The 25,908-nt window shown below is 37.6% G+C and overlaps 1 protein-coding gene across 2 annotated transcripts in view; it reads right to left on the bottom strand.

Annotated features, from left to right (window-relative positions):
* The window catches only part of FOXJ3 (forkhead box J3), a 96,781-nt gene that overhangs the window by 10,752 nt on the left and 60,121 nt on the right, over window positions 1-25,908 (bottom strand). Inside the window, exons 6-9 of one of the 2 annotated variants that reach the window (XM_037032471.1) lie at window positions 21,016-21,117; window positions 8,330-8,458; window positions 4,996-5,170; window positions 1,889-2,299 (exon numbers count right to left, since the gene is read on the bottom strand). In XM_037032471.1, coding sequence (XP_036888366.1) covers window positions 1,889-2,299; window positions 4,996-5,170; window positions 8,330-8,458; window positions 21,016-21,117 — 817 coding nt within the window. The remainder of the gene's footprint in view (window positions 1-1,888; window positions 2,300-4,995; window positions 5,171-8,329; window positions 8,459-21,015; window positions 21,118-25,908) is intronic. The other variant, XM_037032472.1, reaches the window with a different exon arrangement.

Genomic DNA, 25,908 nt, shown 5'->3' with positions numbered 1-25,908 from the left:
ACTGGGATAACCAGGCCATTATGGGAGCATCACGGATGGTTTTCAGCTGCATCTGGACTTTTTTCTCCCCCAGCAAAACCTCAGACTAACAAAGAAAGGTACGGCCAGAGGAGAGCATCCCAACCTTCTGCCGATGCCCAGTTCTCTATAATTTTTAGTAAATCCTCAAAATCATATGAAAAACAAGCTTAAATTTCTGAAGAATATGTAGACATTAAAAGGTAGGCAACAATGCCTGAAACAGAAATTACAAAGCAGAGCTGTATTATATACCTTTTCCTCTAGGCACAGATCCAAAAAGAACTTCAAGATGTTGTAGGACATTTAGTCCATCAAGGCAAGAACTATATCCAATTTTCAATTTTAATTTAGATTTTATTCTACTTAGAATTAGTAATGGAAAACAAAATAAATTGTTACGAGAAGCTCACTAAATTCCAAGTACCTTGCTACTCATTTTTCTACTTTATCTCAATACCCCCCAAAAACACTTACGATATTTTTTCCATGTTGTAAATGAGGAAACTGTTTCAGAAAAATTTAAGATTTAAACCAAACCAGAATATTAGAGACAGCACACACTACCTAAAAGCTCATTTCCCTAACAACAGTTTAACTGCTAAAACAAAGGTCATTTTTTAATTGGAGAGTAAGAACTAGCACTGTCTAGCACTTAGCAATTGTCCCTTCAGAATATAAACCTTATCAGCGACGTGGTGGGGAGGGGACAGCCAAGCAAGCCAAGAGAAGGACGTACTCTGCACAAGTCCCAGGGGCCCCGCCCACCTTGCAGTCTCTGCCTGTAGCACCCCTTGGAGCTGGGCACTGCTAAGACTACGTGGTCTGTTAGCACTGTCAGTCAGGTATCTCACCTGAAACATCAAGACCCATCTGAAGAGCAACAGATTTTTCAAAACATCAGGATATGAAAAATGTTTTCTTCCTTTGCAATGTACCATTCTAAAATGAGATAGCTGGCAGGAATTTAGCAAAGAAAGGAAGAGAGAGAACACTGACTGAATACTTTACAAGGTACTAGACAAGGCATTTCACATTTGTATTCTCAATATGACCCTTGTACACTTATACCAGAGTATTTTTACTTCCGCTTTTATAGATGAGAAGATAACAAGTCTAAAAGAAGTTAAGTGATGTACCAAAAGGCATAAGAGCTATAATGAGGATTCAGATCTGCACTCCTTCTTTTATACCACTGAATCATAGCAGAGTGCAAACAGACCGTGCGTTCCATTCTTCTTTCAAATATACCTGACCCTTGAACACCACAGGTTTGAACTGTATGGGTCCACTCACATGCGGATTATTCTCAATAAATACACAGTTTATAGTATTTTCAAGCCCCAGCTGTGAATCCACAGATACGGAGGGCCAACTGTATGCACTGTTCTATGCCATTTCATATTAAGGGACTTAAGCATCCATGGATTCTGGTATCCAAGTGGGGGTCCTAGAACCAATCCCCCACAGACACCGAGAGATAACTGGAGAGTCAAAAGTCATACACAGATTTTCACCTGCTGGGGAGTGTGGGGGAGATGTGCAGTGGGAGCCCCTAACCCTGCACTGCTCAAGGGTCAACTGTACTCACAAAAAACAGTTGCTTTCCAAAAAGATAAAACAAAAGTTAAAACCATAAAACCTGCAAGGATTGCTAAGTTTGCCTATATCAACACAATAAATTTTAATCAAGAAACTCTCCAGGCCAATCTACGAATTAAATGAGTTACAACTAGAGGATCAGAACAAGGAAACACAGAAGGAGACAGATGGAAAGAGAGTTGGCAAAAATACAGGTAAGCCCCAGATAACAAAGGACAGATACCCTAATTCACAGTTAGCCAAACACAATCAGGAGACAAAAACTTACCAGAATTACAGGATACCTGCTGTGGGGGTGGGGGGGCCTGATGTGTTAACGTCTGATGCTGATGGTTCGAATGATGCTGCATGTGTTGGTGTGGAGAGGGGTGCTGGGGATGAGGGGACTGGAGCTGGCCATGTTGCTGCGGGTGCGGTGCTGGGTGCTGGGGACGCTGTGGATGCTGGGGTAAACCATGCGGTCGATGGGGCGGATGTGGAGACGACTGTGTGTGCATCTGGGGGTGGGACAGCGAGACTTGTGCAACCGAATTACTGCCAGTGGCGTTGAGGCCACTGCCATGACTATTGGACAGGCTGCTTTGGTTACAGTGAGAGCTCACTGTACTGCTGGGAGACTGCTGATAGGAACACGAAGTGTGGGGCTGCTGGGAAGATTCCGAAGGGATGTTCATCAAACCTAGAAACAGTCAGAAAACACAAGATCATTTATGGTCAGATTTCAATTATATTTTATGACAAATGTTTGCAGAATTATTTAGAAAGTAAAGGTGTATGTTGTCAAAAGGCGTCTCTGGTTCAGTTTAACACGTGCTGATGGAAGGTCTCGGTCACTGAGAAGAGAAAGAAACACCATTCCCTGCCCTCAAGTTGTTTATGGTCTAGGCAGGAGTGTCCAACCTGCTGCCCAGGACGGCTGTGAGTATGGACCAACACAAAGTCGTAAATTTACTTAAAATATTACAGATTTTTTTGTGATTACATGTTGCAATGTACTGAATGTGTGGCCCAAGACAATTCTTATTCTTCCAGTGTGGCCCAGAGACACCAAAAGGTTGGACAGCCCTGGTAGTGGAAAAGTGACACTTAAAGAGATGTGTCCAACATATGCACAAGGGCAAAAGTATACAGTGAGGATACTGGAACTTTGCTTCTTGCCTGTTAAGATAGACAGGGCTGGATATACAGAGAAGCCTTCCCTGGAAAGGTGGTATCTGCCCTGGCTGGTGTAGCTCAGTGGCCTGTGAACCAAAGGGCCACCAGTTCGATTCCCAGTCAGGGCACATTCCTGGGTTGCGGGCCAGGTCCCCGGTAGGGGGGTGCGTGAGAGGCAACCACACACTGATATTTCTTTCCCTCTTTTTCTCTCTTCCTTCCCTCTCTCTAAAAATAAATAAATAAAATCTTTTTTAAAAGGTGGTATCTGAGTTGAATCTTGAAAGACGAATGAAGACAAAGCAAAACAAAACAGCCATCCCCACTATTCTTCTGCATTCCTTTTACAGAATCTGAGACACAGTTTAGGAGCTAAGACTGCATACTTTAAAGCACCAGAAAGTGGGGTTCAGAGTCTCTGTACTGCACTTGGTAACTCTGCAAATTTATTACCCTTTCTAAGCCACAATTACCTCAACTATAAATGGGTATGATGATGGCATCTACTCCAGTAGATACCAGTGAGTTGTGAGGGTAAAATGCCATGATGCAATCGTAGATGAGCCCGGTAAATGTGAGCTGTTACAATGATGACGATCAGGCTAGAAGTGCCTAACGTTAAACACAGTGGATGTCTGGCTTGCAGGCAGACGCTCATTTTAATAAAACTACTGCATCTGAGTCTACAACTGGGTTATTTTCATATCCTAAAGGATGGCTCAAACCATGTTTTGCTGAACCAAACACAAAAAACATTACTAAAGGAAAAATAAAATCCTGCAGCATAGTGTCAGCCAATAAAAAAAATCAAACTTTTTAAGACAAAATTATTCTCATACTTTTCATTAATAGTCAAACTGTATTAGAGTACACTGTAAGATAATCTTACAACTTACTAAGTTAAGGTTTCATAAGCACAAGAATTAGTAAGAGTTCTTGCTTTGGCCCAGGAAAACTGCTGTTTGTAGGAACCCCACAGAGTTAGTACAGGAAGATGAAAGAAAGCCGTTCTCTCATTATCTATTTCCAATAAAGCCCTAGCATTTTAAGAGGGAACCCAGATATGCTCCATACCAACATTTTCAATCTCAAATTATTTTTAAGTAACATGAAAGAAAAGTATCTTTCACAAACCCAATATGTAAAACTGATAAATGTGAAGCTGCTGTTTTTGAAGTCAGGGAAGGAAGCCTGCTCATCAGTCAACCTCCTCATCTGCACACTTCCACCTACAAAACGGTCACAGGACTCCAAAGAGAACACCGGAGCCCGATGCCGTCATGCAAACAGGGACGCTGACTTCGAGAGGCAGCAGGAACTCAGCTAACTTGATGGTAGAACCAGGACTAGGACTCAGAGTTCCTATCAATGCTCTCTCTCTCTCTCTCTAAGTCTGAAAAGTCACAAGTATTATTAAATGTAAACTCTTTAAGACAGGGATTTGTGTCTAAAATATTTTGTGCACTGCTATGCATAGGTAAAGTCTGAGTTGAGGTACAGACAGTTAATCTGTCAAAGAGAGAAACTGGGAAATGTCTCCACAGTTGAGCCCCCAACGTGTGCCTAGTGCTCTTTAGATAACGTGGCATCTTGTTATCACATGACTCTGACTAAAGCCAACAGCTAATGGCACAGAAACGGTAACAGCAGCTAACTAGCACTTGGTTGATACAATACTGCATCTCGGCCAAAACCCTTTGAGCATTAAAACCTGATTCAAACATGTTGTATAAAACAAGAACCCAGAGCATACCACTAACTAATGTGCTCACTTCTGGATGCCACACATGAAGTCACAAATTTGGTGCTACCACATTCTAATAGTTATCTCTTTGCTAATTACCAGTAAGAAGAGAAAGGCAAGGCCCATCTATTCCTGTGGTGCAACATTTATCACTAAAGCACTTCGCACAGCAGGCATCACTAATTAATAACACACTCTCCCACACGGCGCAGGTGCGGTACCAGAATTCTTCAACACAGTGCTCCAAGACACCAGACAATCACACGAGGCAGGCATATGAGATGCAATTTACCTGCCTTTCTTGTGCTATGGTATAAACATACACAAAACATAGAAAAGGCACAAAAAGCATTCAATTCTAATCATGATGATGATGTTCTAAGATCAAGAAAATATAACAGCTGCTAAGTGAAAACAATTCTTAAAAGAGCATGTAACAATAAAAATTCACAAAAAGTTAAAAAAAACCACCTCACCTTGTTGACTAAGTGACTGCTCAAAAACTGACTTATAAAGGCTCCGAAATGAGGCACTGAGATCTTCAAAGTTATATTCTGAGAAGAGCAGCTGTTTGTCTCGTTCTGGAAGGCTGTACTGTGGCTGCTGCTGAGGAGCTAGCGACTGAGAGACGGGTTCCGGGTGGTTGGCCACCTGACATCAAGAGAAAACACTACTAATTTAGTAGCTCGATATCAGACCTGATTTGTTACATAAAATATATAACGGAAAATATTAAAATATTTTCCATTTATAAAATCCGAAGTTTCCCTGTCGGGGTTTTCCCATCTATCCCGTTTAAATTGAATGTATACATAAGGTACAGACCACAAAATTGTTAACTTGGATCTTGTAGAACCACAGAAACCTAATCCAACCTCCACATTTCACAAAAAAAGAGAAAGAGTTCAAAGAAGGTAAATGACCTTCACAATATTTTACAAATCAGTGATGAACTAGGCCCGGAACCTTTCAAGTTTCTGTAAAATCTTCACCTTGATTTCTATAGAAGCAATTTCATCTCAAACACCACTATATTATGAAACTACTAACATTTCTCATTCCTTTAAATTCAAATTGTTTGAGTACTGTGTTCAGTTTTTGTGGCACTGCCTAAAGCATCAAGGAACTTCAATATACCTAACTCATCATTTCTAGGGAAATTTTTATTACATTAGAGGAAATGAGAAATGAGGGGTAAAGAGACAAAGGAGATTCTGAGAAAAAAGAGACAGATCAAACGCTTAAGCTATGCAAGGGGGGAAAAGCACCCACAGAAACATCTACAAAATAAGAAGTACCTTTAAGGTAGCACAACTAGAAAAAAAATTACAAAGATCAGCTGTATCTCTTAAAGATTATATCAAGGCATGGTTTTAGTGTTTGGAAAAATTAAGATATGGACACTCACCATAAATTTATGCAACTATTCAAAACAACGCTTAGAGGAAATTCGAGATGATACGGGAAAATATAAATTTTGTGTGGGGCAAAGACTCCACCACTGGCACTTGGGTAACCTCACTTGTCTCCACACAGGCCATGTAGACAAGCCTCAACAGCAGGATGACCTAAGTCTTGGTGGATCACTGTGATTACCAAGAAACAAGGGATGATAACTTGTCTTATGAGAGGCAAATCCTCATCACCAAGCTATCTGGCAGGAGGCAGCCATAGGGCAGTTTCTTGCCTACCTCTCCATGTTGCAGGAAGTTCCTCAGAGACAGTTGCTCATCTGCCCCTCTGTTTCCAGTGAGGCAGGGACTTTCTATTTTATTCCCGAAGGGTAACCTACAAGTTATACAACTGCTTAGCTGCAGTATGGAATTCATTCCTCCATTTACAGTGACCCACCACACATGTAGTCTGTCATGACTCCTCTAATTTGAGGTTGTCCTGTGGGATATATGACATCATACTGATGTGGTATATACTGTCTGTATAAGCAATACAGTTGTCTCAATGCATCTGGGCTCATTTTGTCCTTATAGGCTCCATCTAGACATGTGATAAGCCCAGCCAGCAGCTGGTGCTGTACTGCTGTTTAAGGAATGTGTGATGACCGGGCTGATATCTTGTTGTTACAAGAAAACAGCAGTCTATAATGTCTAGCTTTTAACAGAGGAATTCTACCCCCTTTCATGTACTGGCATGTTTGTTCTTACTTCTGTAACCTAGTTCTATACGTTTTTTAAACCTTTTCCTCCTACCATATTTGGTGATACAATAACAGGGACTCTGTGTTCTTTCATTTCTTGTGGTTTCAATTTTCAAAATTTTCTACACTCAAAGTATTTTAAAAGAAACTTAAAATCATTAAATCCGGGGTGGGCTGAGATGGGAGTAAAAGAAAACTGTACTTGAACAACAATTAAATAAAAATTTTAAAAAATTTCTAAATCATTAAATCTTTGCATAGCTTGTTTCAATGCTCCAACTAGTCCTTTTGCATCACAGCTTTCTCATTACTGAGAGCTTTACTTTAAGTCACCTCTTGATAACTATGGAATTATTTTCAGGAAGGGCACAGGGAAATAAGAGAGGTCCTTTCTAAGCTCTCTATAATGTCTTTCTCTGGCTTCACATCTGAATGAGAAGCTGGCTGGGCATAATACTTATTGTCCAATTGTCCAACCAATTCCCTAAAATTCTGCAGAGTATTCCATTATCTTCTGGTATCTAGTATTATAGAAGCATGATTTGTTTTTTTTGAATTATCTTATTTCTTCTCCCAAAGTATTTATATGAATAATTACCTCTGAAATTTTGTAATTTGTTACGGTATGTTTAGATATGAGGTTTTTTTACCCATTAACTTTTCCAAGAACTCAGTAGCACTTTTAATATTTCTCCTGAAAATTGATTCTGTACCAATATTCTAGTTTCTTCTTCAGAGGCATCCATAATCCTCAGTTCTCCATATCTATTCTCTTCTTTTACATCACTATCATTTATCTTTTTTCTGCATTCTGGGAGAATATCTGAATTCCCTTTTCCCCAGAGCACTGATAACAGTTTTGCAGAATCACTTTACTTTTTACCTATATTCAATGGAAATTTTAATTCTGCTGAGTTTTGTTTCCCTGTGTTATTTTCTTATTTCAGCCACCACCCCCACCCGCACCCCAAGCTTATATCTTTGTCCTGTATAAGTTTTTACATATTTCGTAATCCTGGTGCGTGATCTGGTGACATCAAACTTGTATCAATAACAACTTTGGTGTGGTGTGTGGCTCTCGGACTCTGTTCTGTCTAATGGGGAGGACAGCTGCCAGATGATTTGAGAAGAAGTATCATGTAACCCAAGGGAATAAGAATACTCACGCAGGTCCCTTTATAGCATAGCTTTGTTTTCCAGACAGAAATTGAAGATACAAAACTGGTTAACAATTAAGTACAAGGCCATCCTAACCTCTGAGGCTTGTAGAAACCCCTTTTCAAATCTACAGTTGGAAAAGAAGGTGATACACACATACATCCTATCCTCTAGGCTCTTACCAAGGACTATAAAATATTTTCAAATACAGCTTTGCTAGACTGAGGTATAAATCTTTTTCCTAGTCCAATGAACACATGGGAGTAAAGTAAACCAACATATATAACACAGTACAATCATACATTTGTATGTAACTTGGTCAAAGATAACTACCCAATTAAAACACCATCAAGGTAGATATCTGTTCTTACACAAGCTAGTAAACTGGTTAGTGAGAAGTAACACATCTTCACTTCTATTTGCACTTCAATTACGCATGGTTTAGTTTTAAGCTTAAATGAGTACTCAACAAAGAAGTTAACTTCACCAAGACTTACCGGTGTATAGCTATGCACACTTCCAACACTGTTCAAGTTAACAGATGCCAAACTCTGGTCGGAGAGACTGTTGTTAAGGCTACTGCGTGGGCTGTCACTACCATCCTGATCAGTGTTGTACAATGTTACCTGGATTGAAAAGGAAAGAAACAACTGAATAAGTAGTTCCTACTAAAAAGAGTACTTTTGAAGCAACTCTACGAAAGTACAAGTAGCTGGGATGTGGCAGGAAGACACAATGACAGTGGTCTTTCCATTCTCATGCCCTTCACTGCTGGCTCCATGAAATAACTGACTCTCAAGCTACAGGACATATACTACCCAGAAAGACATAAATTTAATCTACTATCAGGTATAAATTAGTTCATCAACATTTGGTAACAGGGGATTACAGCAGATTTTAACTATTTCTATAATGTATAAATATATTTTTATTCAAGCTTTAAGCAAAGTTGCTTTTCAGTATTAAAATTTTAGGCATCAAAAAAAAAACACCCAAAAAATAGAATTTAAAAAATCATAGACATCAATATTTGTAATACTGAAAATTGGAAACTCAACTATCCAACATATTTGCAAAATCAGATATGTGATCTAATTTTTAAAAATAACACTATGCTAACAGAGTGTGCAAAAGTAGATTTACAGTTGTTCATATGAAAAAATAATACAGTAATTAATAAATAACAATACAACAATAAACTGTTTCACATGCTAACAACTGTAAACCTATTTTTGTCCCACCCCCATGTATACATTAGACATAAAGGGCTATATATATATCACACTGTTAACAATGGTTAATTACCAGGGGCTTGGTATTCCTGAAGACTTTTATCATTGATAACATGTATTTTTACAGTGTTCGAGATTGTTTATAATAAGCATAATTTTTAATTAGAAACAAACAAAAAAGGTATTTTTAAAGAGGTTTTTTTTAAAAAAAGATTTTATTTATTTATCTTTAGAGGGGAGGGGAAGGGAAGGAGGAAAGGAGAGAAATATCAATGTATGGTTGCCTCTCATGCATTCCTCGCTGGGAACTGGCCTGCAACCCAGGCATGTGCCCTGACTGGGAATCGAACTGCGATCTTTTGTTTTGCAGGCCGGCCTTCAATCCACTGAGCTACACCAGCCAGGGCTCAAAAAAGGTATTTTTTTTATTTTTTAAAAAGATTTTACTTATTTTTTAGAGAGAAGGAGAAAGAGAGGGAGAGAAACACAGATATGTGAGAGAAACATCAATCTTTTGCTTCTTGCACATGCCCTAACTGAGGACATGCCTGCAACCCAGGCATGTTCTCTAACCAGGAACTGAAGTGAACCAGTGACCCTTCGCTTTGCGGGACAAGGTCCAACCAACTGAGCCACACTGGCCAGGGACCAAAAAGATGTCTTTAAAACTAGCCTAACTATCCTTCAAGGTTCTACTCACATGCTACTATCAAGTTTCCTCTCTATGTCCTTAGTTCTGTGGGAACAATGAATTACACTGGCTTTATGTCTAACTAATTTTTTATCAAATTTTTATTCATTACTAGACTGTTAGCTCCTTGAGTCACCAGTAAGTAACCATAAATAGCACAGTGCTCTTCTCAGTACACAGTTAATAAATCCGTGCTGAACTTAACAACCAGAGGTATCACCACCCTTCTGTCTGCACTAAAATGTGGTCATGCTCACTGCTCGCAGACACTCACCAAAAGAGACTGAGTATGTTGAAAACTAAGCATACATGCTTCTACACTTAAGGCAGAACCAAATTCAAATCCCCCATACTCAAACTCACATCAGCTAGGAACAATTACATGTCTAAGAACCAATAAGGGAAAAGAGTACAGTAGGTCTTCTCCCCACCCAGTTTCAGTTACTTGTAGTCAACCACAGTCCAAAAAGTTTAAATGGGGAATTCCCAAACTTCTACGTGAGAAATTCGTAAGTTTTAAACTGCGTGCTGTTCTGAGTAGCATGAAATCTCATGCTGTCTCACCTGTGAGGTGAATCACCCCTTTATCCAACACATCCATACTGTACATACAGTCTAGGTATATAAGGTGTTTTGAGAAACCACATTCACATAACTTTATTCCAGTAAGTTGTTATAATTGTTCTATTTTATTAGTGGTGTTGTTAATCTCTCACTGTGCCTAATTTATAAGTTAAACTTGATCACAGTATGTACACGTAGGAAGAAACACAGCCCATACAGGGTTTGGGACTATCAGTTGTTTCAGATACCCACTGGGTGGCCTGGAGAAGGGGAGAATCCTATAATTAAAAAAAATAAGGAATAAAGCAAACTGGCAATGATTTTTTTTCTGGTACATACTTCCAGTATAAATTTCACTAAAAAAAAAAAAAGAATTCAACCTATGGGCTTGTAGGAAAAATTGAAGCACTGTAAAATACAACACAATCCCAACAATCACAAGTGTCCTGCAGTCATTTTCTTGGCTGCTCATTCTCTCCTGTCTCTGCTCAAGTACCTATCACTCACATCTGAAACACTTTCCATCATCACTGGGCAGATCCTCATAGCTTATCTTATTTGGAAGGAAAATAAACATTTTTACTAAAATGTAATAGAGTGAAGTACACAAATTACTAGTTTATTAAGTACAAAATGGGCATACTCATATAACCATCTAGATCAAAGCACAGAACAGCAGTCCTCAAACTCTGATCTTAGAACCCTCTTCCAGCCCTAAAAATTGAGATGTCAAGGAGCTTTTGTTTATGTTGCTATAGCTGTCAGAAACTGGCAGGTTACAAAAACTCAAAAATTTTAAATGTATTACTGAATTTTACAATAACAATTACAAACCCAAATATGTCTTGACATAAGAAGTAGTTTCTCCCAATAAGTAAGTAAAATTAAGAGTGCCACTGTTACATGACATTTTTATAAGTCTAAATGCCTGGCTTAACTTAACAGCAGACAGCTGGGTTCTCCTGTTTCCGTATTGTCTGTTTGCAGTACGTTGTTCAGGTGGAAGTACAGAAAGAAAACCTAGCATCACCACATATATTTTAATAGACTTTTCAGATAATTGTGGAGAGTCTTTTTAGATACTATACCAAAAGTGACACGTAACAATGTGGAATGTGAAATGATGTCAATAAATATGTAATACTCTGTTGCATGAAATCCACTGTTCTAATTTGTACTTTGAGTGAATAATTTACCCATGCATGATTTTGCAATATTACACATTAGTTATTTGGAAAATAATGGTTCACTAAGTTATGCAGACCTGACAAATATTGACACGTTTCATTACACAACATCAAAATGTCGCATGTTTGTAAATACTACCAATAATCTCATTAGAAAAGTCTGTAAAAACTGGGAAGCTATCAGACTTGCTGTGGTGAATATAAGTTTTCCTAACTTCTATTTTTTGCTAAAAAGCTCGTATTTTATCACAGGCCAGAAATATTGTTAATTGTTTTCCCTGAAGTGACAGACTCACTTTGTATGTTTTCAAGAAAACTTCTGCCAAATACCCAAATCTAAACAATCAGTTTCAGTTGTTCTTTCAAGTAAAAACAATGATCCATGAACAAAGCAGTCGGTTCAACATCCAACTCAAATAATCACACACATGCTGCTCCTTGAGCCTTTGTTCTTCAATGCGTAGTGTTAAGGGCTTTATACTTACTTCCACTTCATCACACAGAATATTAAAAAGATGTATGCTTAAAGGCCATGACTTAATAAACCAATTTTCCCTGTTTCAGAGATATTCTTAAATAAAACGAGTATTTTTTTAAAATTTGAAGTGTGTGGCAGTGAAATACCCAGTAGTTAGAAGGCACTGCCCTGATTTGTGCTAGCCTTAACATATTATCGTTTTTGCTGCATCAGTGAAAATACAAAAATAAAGGAAAAATGAAATAATACTGAAATATGATCATAAAAATAATTTTGACCTCAAAGAACCCCTAAATGCGTCTTGGTTACCCAGGTGACCACAAACCACAGAACTGCTGACATAAACCATCTCCAGAAGACCACTAATCCACTATCCTAACTGTCATTCACCAACCAGGCATTATGCACCCGGTTCTTCTGCCACGAGCAACCACTATGCAATCCTCTAACAGGACTGAACGGGTTTCCCATTTTTTAACTAAGTATAAACGTGATCATACAATGTATCCTTGTCCATCCTTCTGCAGTAAACTTAGCTAAAGGATCACACAAAGCTTTGTTTCCTACTGCATTATCAATTCTTAATCTTTACTTCTTCCTTGTTTTTTAACATTCATTTTATTTATTTTCATGAAATTGAGGACTTTATCATTTTATCCTTTATATTTATGTCTGGAACTGATTTTTGTGAATGGAAAATATGATTTTCCATTAATCCAGCAACATTTGCTGAGAGGTGTCACTAAATTCTGGTCCATACGTCTGCCTACTCTTATACCAATATCACCCTTTCAATTATTGCAGGTTAACTCTTGATATTTGGAAGTATAAATCCTCTTTTATCTTTTTCAATAATGTCTTCAACTACTGTTTGCCATTTGGATCCCCATTTATATTTTATAATCAGCTGGTCATTCTTTATTTCCCCAAAAAGCATCATGAAATTTTTATTGGGATCACATTAAATCTGTAGACTTAAGAGAAATAGATTTCTTTACAATAATATCTATGAAAACTATATATCCATTTACCTATATCTCCTTTGTTTTACTTCAGTAATTTTTTGGAGTTTTCACTGCAGAGTTCATTTTTCATTTAACCCTACATATGTGGTATCTGAATGCTGAGATAAGTGTTCTCTCTTTAATTTTATTTCCTTCTTGTCTATGCATAGTATACAGAAATACCATTAATTTCTAAAATCAAATGTTGATCTTATATCAAACCTTGCCAAATTCACTTATTAATTCTAAGAGTTTATCTTCAGATTCTTTCTACCTTTCCATATAAACAATCACGTCATCTGTGAATAATGACAGCTTTGCTTCCGTCTTCCCAAACTTAATGTTGTATCTTTCACAACATTTCTGAATTCCTCCTCTCCTTGCCCAAACTCTATTGTCATACAGAGTTCGGGGTGGGACAAAAGTAGGTTTACAGTCGTTCATACGGAAAATACTGCAGTGAGTAAAACTACAGTACAAGAATAAACTGTTTCATGCACTCACAAGTGTAAACCTACTTTTGCTCCACCCTGAGTTTTACTTCTATGTGTTATAAACCCACAATATATTTTTTGCTTTAAACAATCTTGAAAGAGATTTAAAATTTTTTAGTTTTATGTACATCCATGTAGTTATTCCTTTGTATAGACCCAGATTTCCATCACAAACTTCAATTACAAATATATTAGGTTGCTTTAAGTTGTCCCCAGAGCTCACTAATGCTCTATTTACTTTTTGAACAGTCTTTGCTGTGTGTTTCAATCTGGATAATTTCAACTGCTTTATCTTCAAATTCACTAATCTTTCCTTCTATAGTGTCTAACCTACTGTTAATCCCATTAAGTGTATTTTTCAACTCATAATTTTTATTGTATGGAATTTAATTTGGGTCTTTTGTGTGTCTACATGGATCTTTCATATATGTACACGCATGTTCAACATGTCCTTTAGCTTTTTTATGGAACATAAGAGCTTTTTCTTTCCAGTTTTATTGAGATAATTGGCATAAAACATTGTGTAAATTTAAAGTGTACAATCTGTCCATTTGATGCACTTACGTATTGAGAAATGATTACCACGATAGCATTAGCTGATCACCTCACATAATTACCATTTCTTCTTTGTGGTGAGAATATCTAAAATCTATTGTCTTAACTAACATTCACGTATATAACACAGTATTACTATGATGCTGTACATTAGATCCTCAAAACTTAATCGTCTTATAACTGAAAGCCTGCGCCCTCTGACCAATACCTCCCTGCTTCCCCCACAGCCCAAGCCCCAGTAACCAAGATGCTACTATTTCTTTGAGTTCGACCTTTTGAGATTCCGCATACAAGTGGTATCCCACAGTGCATGTCTTTCTCTGCCTGACTCACTCACTTAGCATAATGCCCTCAAGATCCATCCACATTGTCACAAACGGCAGAATTTCCTTCTTTTGCAGAGGTAAAAATATTCCACTGTACATTATTACACATAACCCTCGCCACATCTTCTTCATCCATTCATTCACTGATGAGACATTTAAATTGTTTCCATTACATCAGCTTATGATAACTGTTTTAGAGTCTTTTCCTACTGATTTTATATCATCATTGTCATTTCTGGGTTGAATTCTAATTGACTAATTTTCTTCTCAATAGGGGTTGGTTTTTACTACTTACTTACCTGCCTAATAATTTTTTTACCAGATGCCAGACCATTGTGAATCTTACATTTTAAGTGCTGGATATTTTTATATTCTGACAAATGTTCTACAGTTTCACTGGGGACAGTTAAATGATCTGACAACAGCAATGAAGTACTGATACATGCTACAACTGGATGAACCTAGAAAACATGTTTGTGAAAAAATCTGGACATAAAGTCACGTGTTATATGATTCCATTTATATGAAGTTTCCAGATTAGGCAAATCCATAGAGTTAGAAAGTATGTTAATGTGTATCAATGGATGGATAGAACAGGGAATGAATGTTAATGTTTAAAGGGTTGGTTTTGGGGAGAAGGGAAGTAATAAAAACATTTTGGAAATAGATGGTGGCTAATGGTTGCACAACCCTATGAATACACCAAAAACCACTGAACTATAAACTTTAAAAGGGTGAGGTTTTTTAAAAAGATTTATTTGTTTGTTTGTTTGTTTATAGACAGAGGGGAAGGGAAGGAGAGAGGGAAGCATAAATGTGTGGTTGCCTCTTGCACACCCCCACTGGGGACCTGGCCTGCCACCCAGGCACGTGCCCTGACTGGGAATCCAACCAGTGACCCCTTGTTTCGCAGGCATGAGTTCAATTCACTGAGCCACACCAGCCAGGGTAAAGGGGTGAATTTGATGGTCGCATCTGAAAAAAATTTTAAATTTTAAAAATAGAATTACTTAAAAAGTTCGATCCTACTGAGTTTTGCTTTTAAAGTGTGTAGGTAGAATAAAGCAGCGTTTTAGTCTAGGGCTAATTTCGTTCCATTACTGAGGCAAAAGCCTGCGTACTTTGCCTAATGGCCTATGAATTACAAAAGATTTCATTCTGATGGGAACAGAAACCAGGCCTGGTCCTATATGAGATTCAATGATTGTCCACACTGATTCTTTAGGTGGTCCTCTCCCTAGACTCTGGTAGCTTCCTTACTCATGCACTGAGAAGTACCCAGTTGCAAGGGGTACCCTCTGTGTATCTCTGGAATTCTATCTGTTGCAGCTCTCCCCTCTCCGGGGTGCTGCCTGCCCAGTGAGCTCTAGCCACCTTGAATCCCATGATCCTCCAGCTCCACCTCCTTGATTCAAGGAGACTTCTGCGCCTTGGAAACATTCTCCAGACAGTAAGCTAAGACAATCACAGAGCTCGACTTGTTTGTTCACCATTTCTCAGGAATCACTGTTCTCAAAGTCCAATCTCTGAAAAACCATTTGTATATATAATATTCAGTTGACTCTAGTTATTCCACCTTGGTTGGAAACAGAGGTCCCCAATCAACTTTATTAATCTTTACAAAAAAACCAACCTCATTTGTTGACTTTTGCTGCTATATATGTGCTTTCTATTTTGTTAACTTCTATTATTTTTATTTCTTCATTCTTCAGATTTATTTTGTTTTTCTTTCTCTAGATGCTTACATTGTTAATATTCAATCTTTGGTCTATTCCAGCACATACATTCAAGACCACTACTCTAACAGCATCCCACTGGGTTTTGACATTTCATATTTGTTTTTTATCAATTCAAAGTATTGTCTAACTTCTAGTATAATTCTCCCTTGCCCCCTGGGTTATTTATAACTATACTGCTAAATTGGCAAGCTTGGTGAATTTTCTGATTATCTATTTGCTAGTATTTCTACCTTAACTCCACTTTATTGGGAAATATATACTGTATAATATATTAACAGTATATATAAGTTTTCCAAAATTAACTGAGACTTCCTTATGGTCTAGCATAAACCAGTATTGCATTACCAATTTTCGTAAGCATTCCATGTGCACTTCAAATATGTACATTCTACAAGTATAGGGTACAACATCCTGTATGAATCAATTGGGTCAAATTCTCTAATTTTGTGGTTCAACTCTTCTGTGTCTTTAATGAAATTTATTTGATTTGTCATGTTCTGATTTTGACCTGCTTCTTCTATGAACAGTAAAGAGACGTGTTCGAATCTACCTATTTCGTGAAGGATTTGTCCATTTCTCTTTTTAGTTCTCTCAGCATCCAAAGCTATTATTAGGCATATACAAATTTAGCACTGTTATAGTTTCTTACTAAAATGATCCCTTTTCAAAATAAAATGTTTTTATTTGTGCTGAGCCCTTCATTTAAAATATATCTCTTATGAACAGCACATTGTTGGGCTTTGTTTTCTTATCCAGTCTGACAATCTTTGGCTTTTAAATTAAATGTTTAGTGCATTTAAATTTAATTATATTTCCTAACACAATTAGATTTAAATAGTACTTGTTTTCCTGTGTTTACATCTTTTTGTTCATTTTTCCACTTTCTTTGCCTGCTTTTGAATTAACCAAGGACTTTATTGCTTTTCCTCACTTGCTATTTATTATTCTTTCACTATTCTCGTAGTAAACTAGAGCAGTGGTTCGTGAGGTATGGAACTCGGACTGCGACGTGACCAGTATCTGGAAACTTGTTGGAAATGCACATTTTGAGACCCAATCCAGATGTACTAAATAAAAATGTTCAGGGTGGGGACTGGGAAGATTGGAACAGACAGCAAAATGGGTTTTAACAGCCCTCTTTATAATTCTGATGTATACTGAAATACTAAGAACTGCCCTAGATTTTACAACACTCCCTGAACGTTAGGAGGAGTTTTACCACTTTCCATTAACTGCATGTATTTTCTCCTGCCTTATCATGTTACTTAACTTCTACAGTACTTTAGACCCAAAGGCATTATGGTATACAATGGCACTGTTGTTTAAAACAATCAACTCATACTTAGATTTTTACTGAACACGCATAGTCTTCTGGTGGTCTTCACTCCTTCCCTCACAAGACAATTTTCCCTTTCATCCGAAAAATAACCTACCTTTAATCTTTTAATACTGACATACTAATAACATATCTCTCAGATTTTATTTTTGTAAAAACTTGCTTATTTAAACCTTCATATTTTACAGAAATTCTAACTGACTTCTGGGTTGGCAGATATTTCCTTTCAGCACTATACAAATTTCATTCTGGGCGCTGGCCGGTGTGGCCCAGTGGACTGAGCGCAGGGCTGTGAACCAAAGCACAGCTGGTTCAATTCCCAGTCAGGGCACACGCCTGGGTTGTGGACCAGGTTCCCAGTAAGGGGTGCACTAGACAGAACTACATGTTGATGTTTCAATCCCTCTCTTTCTCCCTCCCTGCCCCTAAAGATAGATAGATAGATAGATAGATAGATAGATAGATAGATAGATAGATAGATGAATAAATATCTTTTTTAAAAAACATGAAACTTCATTCTGGTGTCTAGTTTATTCTTGCTCCTCTGAAGTTGCCTGGTTTTTTTCACCTCCGATTTTAAGATTTCTCCTTTATCTTTGTTTTCTAGCAGTTTAATTTTTTATTTGCCAAACATGATTTTCTTTTCATTAATCCTTCCTGAGGTTCTTAGAACTTCCTTGAATCTGTATGGTTAACTTTTTCAGTTTAAAAAAATGAAAATATTGCTGCTTCTCTATTCCTTTTTCCTGCCAAGTTTGTTAGACCTTTCCCCACATCCCAGTTCTTTCTTAAGATTTTCTAAATTTTTCATAGTTTTTTCTTTCTTTGTGTTTCAATCTGTATTTTCTATTGATCTATCTTCCAGTTCACTAACTCTCTCGTCTGATATGTCTAATCTCTTAAAACATCCTCCAAATTCTTAATTTCAGTTATTATTTTTTTCAGTTCTACAGTTTCCTTTTCATTCTTCCATACAGATTACAAATCTGATAAATTTTCAATAATTCATCTATTTCTTGAACACAGATTACTTGTGGATGTTTATACTCCTCGCCCCCCACCTTGATATTTAATTACTTGGCCCTGTTTCCCAGAATGTCTGAAAATATGGATTGAAGGTGAGACCTTACTTATAAAAAGTTACTTACGAAAGCTCAGGGTGATGTTATCTTCTCACAAAAAAGATTTTGTTTGATTTTGGCAAGTAGAAGAATATCAGCATACCACCCTAATAACAATAAGACTAGCCTTTTCTTTTTTTAAATTCCCACCCGAGCACTTTTTTTATCCCTTTTAGAGAGGGAGGAAGGTGAAGAAACAGGAACATCAGTGTGAGAAAGAAACATCAATCAGTTGCTTCCCATACACACCCTGATCAGAGACAGAACTTGCAACCCCAGGTATGCGCCCTAATCAGGAATTGCACCCACAACCTTTTGGTATGTATATAGGATGATGCCTCGACCAAATGAGCCACACTGGCCAGGATAAGACTAATCTATTTTGATTTGCTCTTACTCACAGAACATAACCCTTCTGAGGTATCAACTTGAAAGCCTTGGTGTTTACCATGGCTCCCCCTCTGTCTTAAAGATTCGCAAACTATAGCCCTGACTGGTGTGGTCCAGTTGGTTGGAGTGTCATCCCCTAAATAGAAAGGTTGTAGGTTCACTCCCCATTGGGCCTTGTGTGAGAAGCAACCTATCGATGTTTTTCTCCCTCCCTCCCCATTTCTCTAAAATCAGTAAGCATGTCCCCAGGTGAGGATTAAAAAAAGACCCACAAACTACAATTTCTGTCTTTCTCTTCTTTGTAAGATTGCTAAATTCTGGCTAGTGGAAAAATCTATTTGATTTGTCTGTGTCTGAGCCCAAGCACACACAGATTAGGAAGTTAGCAAATGCCTTAAGTGGATGTTGCTTACAAAAAAAAATGAGCTCACTTCTGAGATTTCTCAGGATCTTATTCCTCAGGCCCTGACTGCTTGGTGTCACCAAACTCCCATTTTTGTTTCCCTAGCTCAAAGACTGCTTTAGGCTGCTGCTCTGTGTTCAGCTTCTATGCCATGCACTGAAAATTGGTAAATGTCCCAAGGGAAAATTTTCAGGGTTTATCTCAATGTATTTCCTTTTTCCTGAGCTCCTGGACTGGACAACGAAATCTTGATTGTTTAGTTCCCCAATGCCTCCCTCCACTTTTTTTATGGGTGGTGGGGTAGGATTTTACACAGACAGGCATAAGGGTTAAGCTGATTCTAGCTATTCCATTATATCTGGAAGCAGAAGTCCAAAACCTCCAGCTTCTTTGACTCTTATATTTGGTCAGGAAGTTCTGGCATTACTATTTCCTAATTGTTTCCTGACGGCCCCAATTGTCTATGTTTAGGCCTATCTCCTACTTGGACTATGGCAGAGACTAGTTTTGGATATTTCTGATTACAACACACTTGCTTCACCGGAAATTCTCTGGTTAAGCTTGACATCATTAGGGATGACTTTCAAAGTACAGATTATTGGGCCCTATCCACAAGGATGAAGTAACTTATGTGACAGGCCTATAGTGGAATCTGGGAATTACCCACCCCCCCACACACACACCCCTCCCGTAAATGATTTTGATGAAATCATCCCACAGACTGCTACTTGGAAAAAAAATCACTTTACACCTCAGCTGGTGGTTTCATTTCTAAACCGGAAATCTGATTAGTCATTCTAATGTCTTCTATTTATTCTTTACCTTTCTACAAATAAAATTCCTATGTGCAAATTTGTATTTATGTGCATCGTGAGCAAGTGAAGGGTGAGAGACAGGATAAAGCAAGGGCCAGGGAAAGCAGGTGAAAGGAGAGGGTGAGAGCAAGCCTCAAAGGGAGCATGGGTGTGAGAAGCGTATGGTTCAAGGTGCCTACAGACTAGTACAGGAGGGAACAGACAGATGCACAGGACTGAGTTACTTCATGAACCTCCTGGAGCCTTTTTTAGGGTTTTGAGATATGAGGTTATGAAATTACCTTGTAAAGAAGAGACATTTGTATCCCACTAGGTATCTAATGAGTTGACACAAAGTTTTGACTCTTGCTTCAAAAAACAAACAAACAAACAAACAAACAAACAAAGAGAGAAATGCAGCAAACTACCCTACACTAATTCTGGGCATGTCACTAGACCTGAGTATCTTGAACTAGGTCGACCACTGTTCCCATGAACTCTAGGAGTTTGTCCAAGTTACTTTGATTCTGTTGACTCCTTGGGAGTTTGACGATCTTTTTTTCATACATTTACATGGGTAATCAATGATTTGAAACAAACTGATACAATAAAATGCTGGCTCAAAAATTCTATCAATGAAAATGGGAACTTCCCAATAAACTCTTCCAATTTTTCCAGAGAAAAATTTTCTTCTAACTTAAACTTATGCATACCCCAGAACACTATAGATTCAGCTTCCATGCTGTCATATATGGCCTAGCCAAATTCATATCACCTTTAAACTCAACCATATAGAACTCTATTGTTATTTTAAAAGCAAATTAAATGTAATAATGACATTTCAAAAGTGTTTTTAAAAATGTAATTACTTTGTTAGTCACAGTGTTGATTGCCAGAGTTGGAGAGGCACTTCCCGAAATTATACACTCCATTCCCAAAGAATCTGAATCTATGCTATATGGAGTTGAAGCCTAAAATATAAGAACAAAATAAATAATTATTAGCTTGTATATCCAGCAACTTAAACACAATTTGAAGGTAATTCATCAAATTCTCCAACATCCAGTTCTGTACTCTGTTTCTGAAAATGAACTTAAACTAACGGGGCCCTGGAAAAGGCAAATTAGAACGTGCATGGACATATGAATGACCTGTGGAACACAGCTAGTCACTATCAGCTTGCACTTTCACTGCCTAAGAGAAAGAAATCTCTCTGGTTTAGAACTCTCAGGGTTTTTTTCCTCCATTGTCTGTTAGTGCAACTGAACAATACCCCAAATAACACAACTTCATATGCACTGTCTATAAAACCAGCACATATGTCAAGATCAGTAATAGAGGGTTTTCCACATCTGGAATTTGGATATTGTGACAACTCTCCAGAGAAAGGTTTTACTGCTTTGGTGAGCCCTTAAGAGAGTTTAACTTCAATGGTGAAAGTTAAAGAAAGGCAGATATAAATGATTTGTGCCTATGCTAGTTCCGTCTATATTCCCTCTCTGGCAAAAAATATTTGCCCCATACAATCCCAATCAAACATGCATTTTTAAAAGATCAGACTGGATGAGAAAGAGCAGTATCAGTGAGGCATATTTCTAAGATTAATCTATCACTTAATTCCTCAGCATAAATTTTTTTTCATCAGGTCATCTACAAGAGTAGGGAAGAGGCATCTTGACTGAAACAGAAAAAGGAAAAGACAAGGGTCAACCCTAGAAGACAGAACCTAGCACTTAGGTGTGGGGTACACAGTAAGAGTGAGCTGAAAACAGAAAGGGGCTTCAAAAAGACAAGTGGAAGAACTACACAGAGTCTATGCCTCAATTTTGGTGCCAGCCAACATAGCTGTACCCAAATTCACGTAAGATTTACTTCAGACAGCTACAAATCTCAAGTTTCTCTACTCCAACTCAGTCACTGCAGTCCAGACTACTGTTTCACTATTTAATTCTCACTAATCACCACAGGTGGGAAGAGGCAAGCCTGTGTTGTGTGACTTCATGCAAATTACTCAATCTTTACATATTTATTGAGACTTGTTTTGTAGCTCAACATGTGCTGTGTCTTGGTGAATGTGCACATTTGAAAAGAATAGGTATTCTACAGTTGTTTGGTATAGGGTTGTCTAATATCAATTACATCAAGACATTTGATAATGTATTGCAATGTTCTTCACAGATTTTTATCAGTTTTTGCTTCTGGTATTTTGAAGCTCTGTTATTAGTCACATTCACATTTATAAATTATGTCTTCATAGATTATGCCTTTATCAAATGTTTTTAAAATTTCTGATATACTCTGTCTTAAAAGTCCTTTATCTGATGTTAACACTGTCATTGCAGCTCTATGCTCACTGTATGAATGGTATACATTTTTCCATGTGTTTCTTTCAATTCATCTGTGTCTGTATATTTCAAGTTTTGACTCTTACAGTCATTTAGCTGAGCCTCACTTTTTTTAGGATCTCTGACAATCTCTGCCTTTTTATTGCTGTGTTTAGACATTTAACATTACTGCAACTGCTGAAATTGTTAGATTTAGATCTACACTGTTCTGTTTCACCTCTATGTTTTTAGTTCCTATCTTGCATCACTCCCCTCTCTTCTTTTAGATTATTTAGATTTATTTCAGTATTCTAATTTATCTATTGGCTTTCTGGGTATAACATCAAACAAGGCTTACTAAAGAATGTCCTCTATCAGAAAAAGGGCATCTACAGAAGACCTACAGCTTATGTCACACTTAGGGGTGAAAGACTGAACACTTTCCCCTTCAGAATGAAAAAGGCAAGGATGCCAACTACCCCACTCCTATTCGACACTGCACTGGAGACTCGAGTCACTGCAGTAAAGTGGGGAGACAGATGGAAGGGGAGGAACAAGAACACTGTCTACTTGCAAATGAAGTAATTGCTTATATACAAAATCCCAAAGCATCTTCAAAACAACTACTAGAACAAGATTAGAAAATACAATTATATAATGTAAAAACTTAATTACGTTTTTATATACTAGCAGCAAACACATGGAAAATAGATTTAAGAAGTGTTCATAGCATTCAAAAACAAAATATTCAGGAGTAAGTCTAACTAGAAATATCCAAGTCCTCCACACTGAAAACTAAAACATTTCTGAGAGGAATAAAGACCTAATGAATAAGGAGATGGTGTATTTTCATGGCTTGGAATAATCAATATTGTTAAGATGTTGTTCTCCCCAAAACAGGATGAGAACAGGAGGAGGCATGAATTACAAAGGGGCATGAGAAAACTTTGGGGAGTGACAGAAATGTTCATTTGACACTGATGATAATTTCACATGTCAAAACTCCTCAAATTATAAACTTTAAATATTCAATTAACTGCATATAGACTATCTCTCAAGTACTGTAAAGACAAACAAACAACTAAATACTACCCATTCATCAAAATGATCCTTCATGAAATACTTTCTGGTCTATATCTCTTCACTAAATAGGTTTCCTCCAACTATAAAGTTTCCAGAAAATTCTACGTACATATATCTCCTCTAGGGTACATGTAGTGCCTCCTATATAATGTACACTCAGTACACGTTTGCCAAGTGCTTTTTCACCTCTCTGAGCTCTAAGAGTAGGAACGTAAATTGCACTCCTTCCTTTGCTCACTTATCCATTTAACCCTCACCCAGACTCAGACTCGGAGAAGGAACATATAGAGTGGGGCACCACTTAATCTACAAGACCACGCTGTATAACAATGGAAGAAATTGAGACACAAAGAGCACAAAGGCAACAATCTCAAATATGTATAAGATGGACAGTATCCTGTCTGAAAAACTGTCCTCTATTTCCCGTCTATCCTCCAGTTATCTTACTGATTAAAGTTTTAATCATCTTTGAACTATAACACACAATTTAGCTCTTACTAAAAGAAAAATTAATGTGTGTTTCCTCATTTTTGTCCCAAAAAAGCTGGATAATTGCAAATTATGTGTTCTTTGCAGAGGCCAATATATTTAGAACAGTGATTTTATACCCAGCTATCTGGCCTTTACTCCCTTAAATAATTTCCACACAATGTGTTAGAAGAGTTAAGCAGAACTAGAGGCAATTTCCTCTTGATCTGCCTGCTTCCACCTTTTACAGCTTATACCCCGCATAGGAGCTAGAGTGATCCTATTATAAAATGTACATAATATTAGGTCACACTTTGCTTATATCCCTCCAATGGTTTTCCACCTTCCTCAAAATAAAACCCAAGTCATTGCAAAGGCATACAAAGCCCCAAACACTTTCTTCCTGCTCCTTCCACTTACTTCTCTAATATTAACTCCTACTATCCTTCCTTCCTCACATACACCAGTCTGTCCACAGTGGCCTCTTGTTGTTCTTACTGCCAAGTAGGTTTCTATCTCAGGGCCTTTACACTGGTGGGATTTCAGAAGGGAGATTCTCTCCCAGGCCTATACAGCTGACAATCTACTTACATACATACATACATATATATGTATGGATATATATATATATATATATATATATATATATAAATAATTCGGCCACAGTATATATATACATACATACATACATACTATGGCCAAATAATAAAACTATGGTCAGAAAAATTAAACATCTAAGTTATAACATATAACTTCAAAATTAGGCCTCTTAACTTCCAGGCTATTAGTTATCTCCCCTATATCTTGTACTTGAAGTGACACCTCATGACTCTGTAACATGACTTGGTTCTGCTCATTATCTTACTACATTCTTAAACCATCAGAGAAACTTCAGATCATTAAATGCAGGTAAAATATAATACAATCTAATGGGCTGTCATTGTACTGTTGTTGTTGTTGTTGTTTCAGAATTTCCCTTTTCTGCCACTGGCTTCCCCCCATCCTCACCACTGTTCAGATATTTTACATTTCTAGCAGGGCCATTATTTCCTATTTCTAACTCTTTCAAAGCACTTTACCTGTGTTAAGCATACAACAAAAACACAGTAAATAGGTGATCTCGCAGCCCATAAACAAGTTACATACAGCCTTTTCAACTATTTCCTTAAAAGTAATAAATTTTACTTGTTTTTTAAACCTGAATGAGGAACTTAGGCAAACACTGAGCGGTGACCAGGAAGAGTCTTTGAATTGCAAGGAACAATACACTCCACATGACACACCTTCAGTCTAATAATTTAAGAAGAATACTATTATACCCATGCACACCTTGAAAAGACAAGAGGTTTTTTTAAAGGATTTCTAGTATTTAGGGTAGGGATAGCATCCAATTTAAGAACTAAGTCAAAGGCTATGGAAATGCAGGAAGCCGTGAAAAATAAAAGGCAAGGATATACACAGATCTGAAAACCCACCCACACACACCCCACCAACAGAAAACACAAGGCTTATAGCAAACACAGTCAGAACAAAACCATATTCCCTCTGCGTTCATTCCTACACTCTGAAGGCTGCTTACCACAAACACCTGCAACTCTCTGCCTGAAGGTTTTCTCTGGTGGGGAAGGTGCTTTGGCTCTGTGCAGGGCTTACCAGAAGTTCAGAAATGCTCATGTCCCTAGCAACACCACTCATTCAAGGGGGGAAGAGCTGATACATAAATATATCAGCCTGTTACCCACAGTTCTAAATGCCCCAGAGCTGCCAAGCATTTCTGGCTCCCAGTGAGCTCCAAAAGCTTACAGTGGTAACTGACTTGGTAATTGCCCCACTGCCCCAGGATCATCGCTCAAACTACCTGTGCTTAACCCTTGTCTACTTCCGGGA

Source organism: Sturnira hondurensis, unplaced genomic scaffold, assembly GCF_014824575.4.
Source record: "Sturnira hondurensis isolate 20B ecotype Veracruz unplaced genomic scaffold, ASM1482457v3 Scaffold0021490, whole genome shotgun sequence".
Classification (NCBI taxonomy): domain Eukaryota; kingdom Metazoa; phylum Chordata; class Mammalia; order Chiroptera; family Phyllostomidae; genus Sturnira; species Sturnira hondurensis.
The sequence above is the reverse complement of the archived record's forward strand: the minus strand, read 5'-3'. Positions and strand labels throughout refer to the sequence as shown.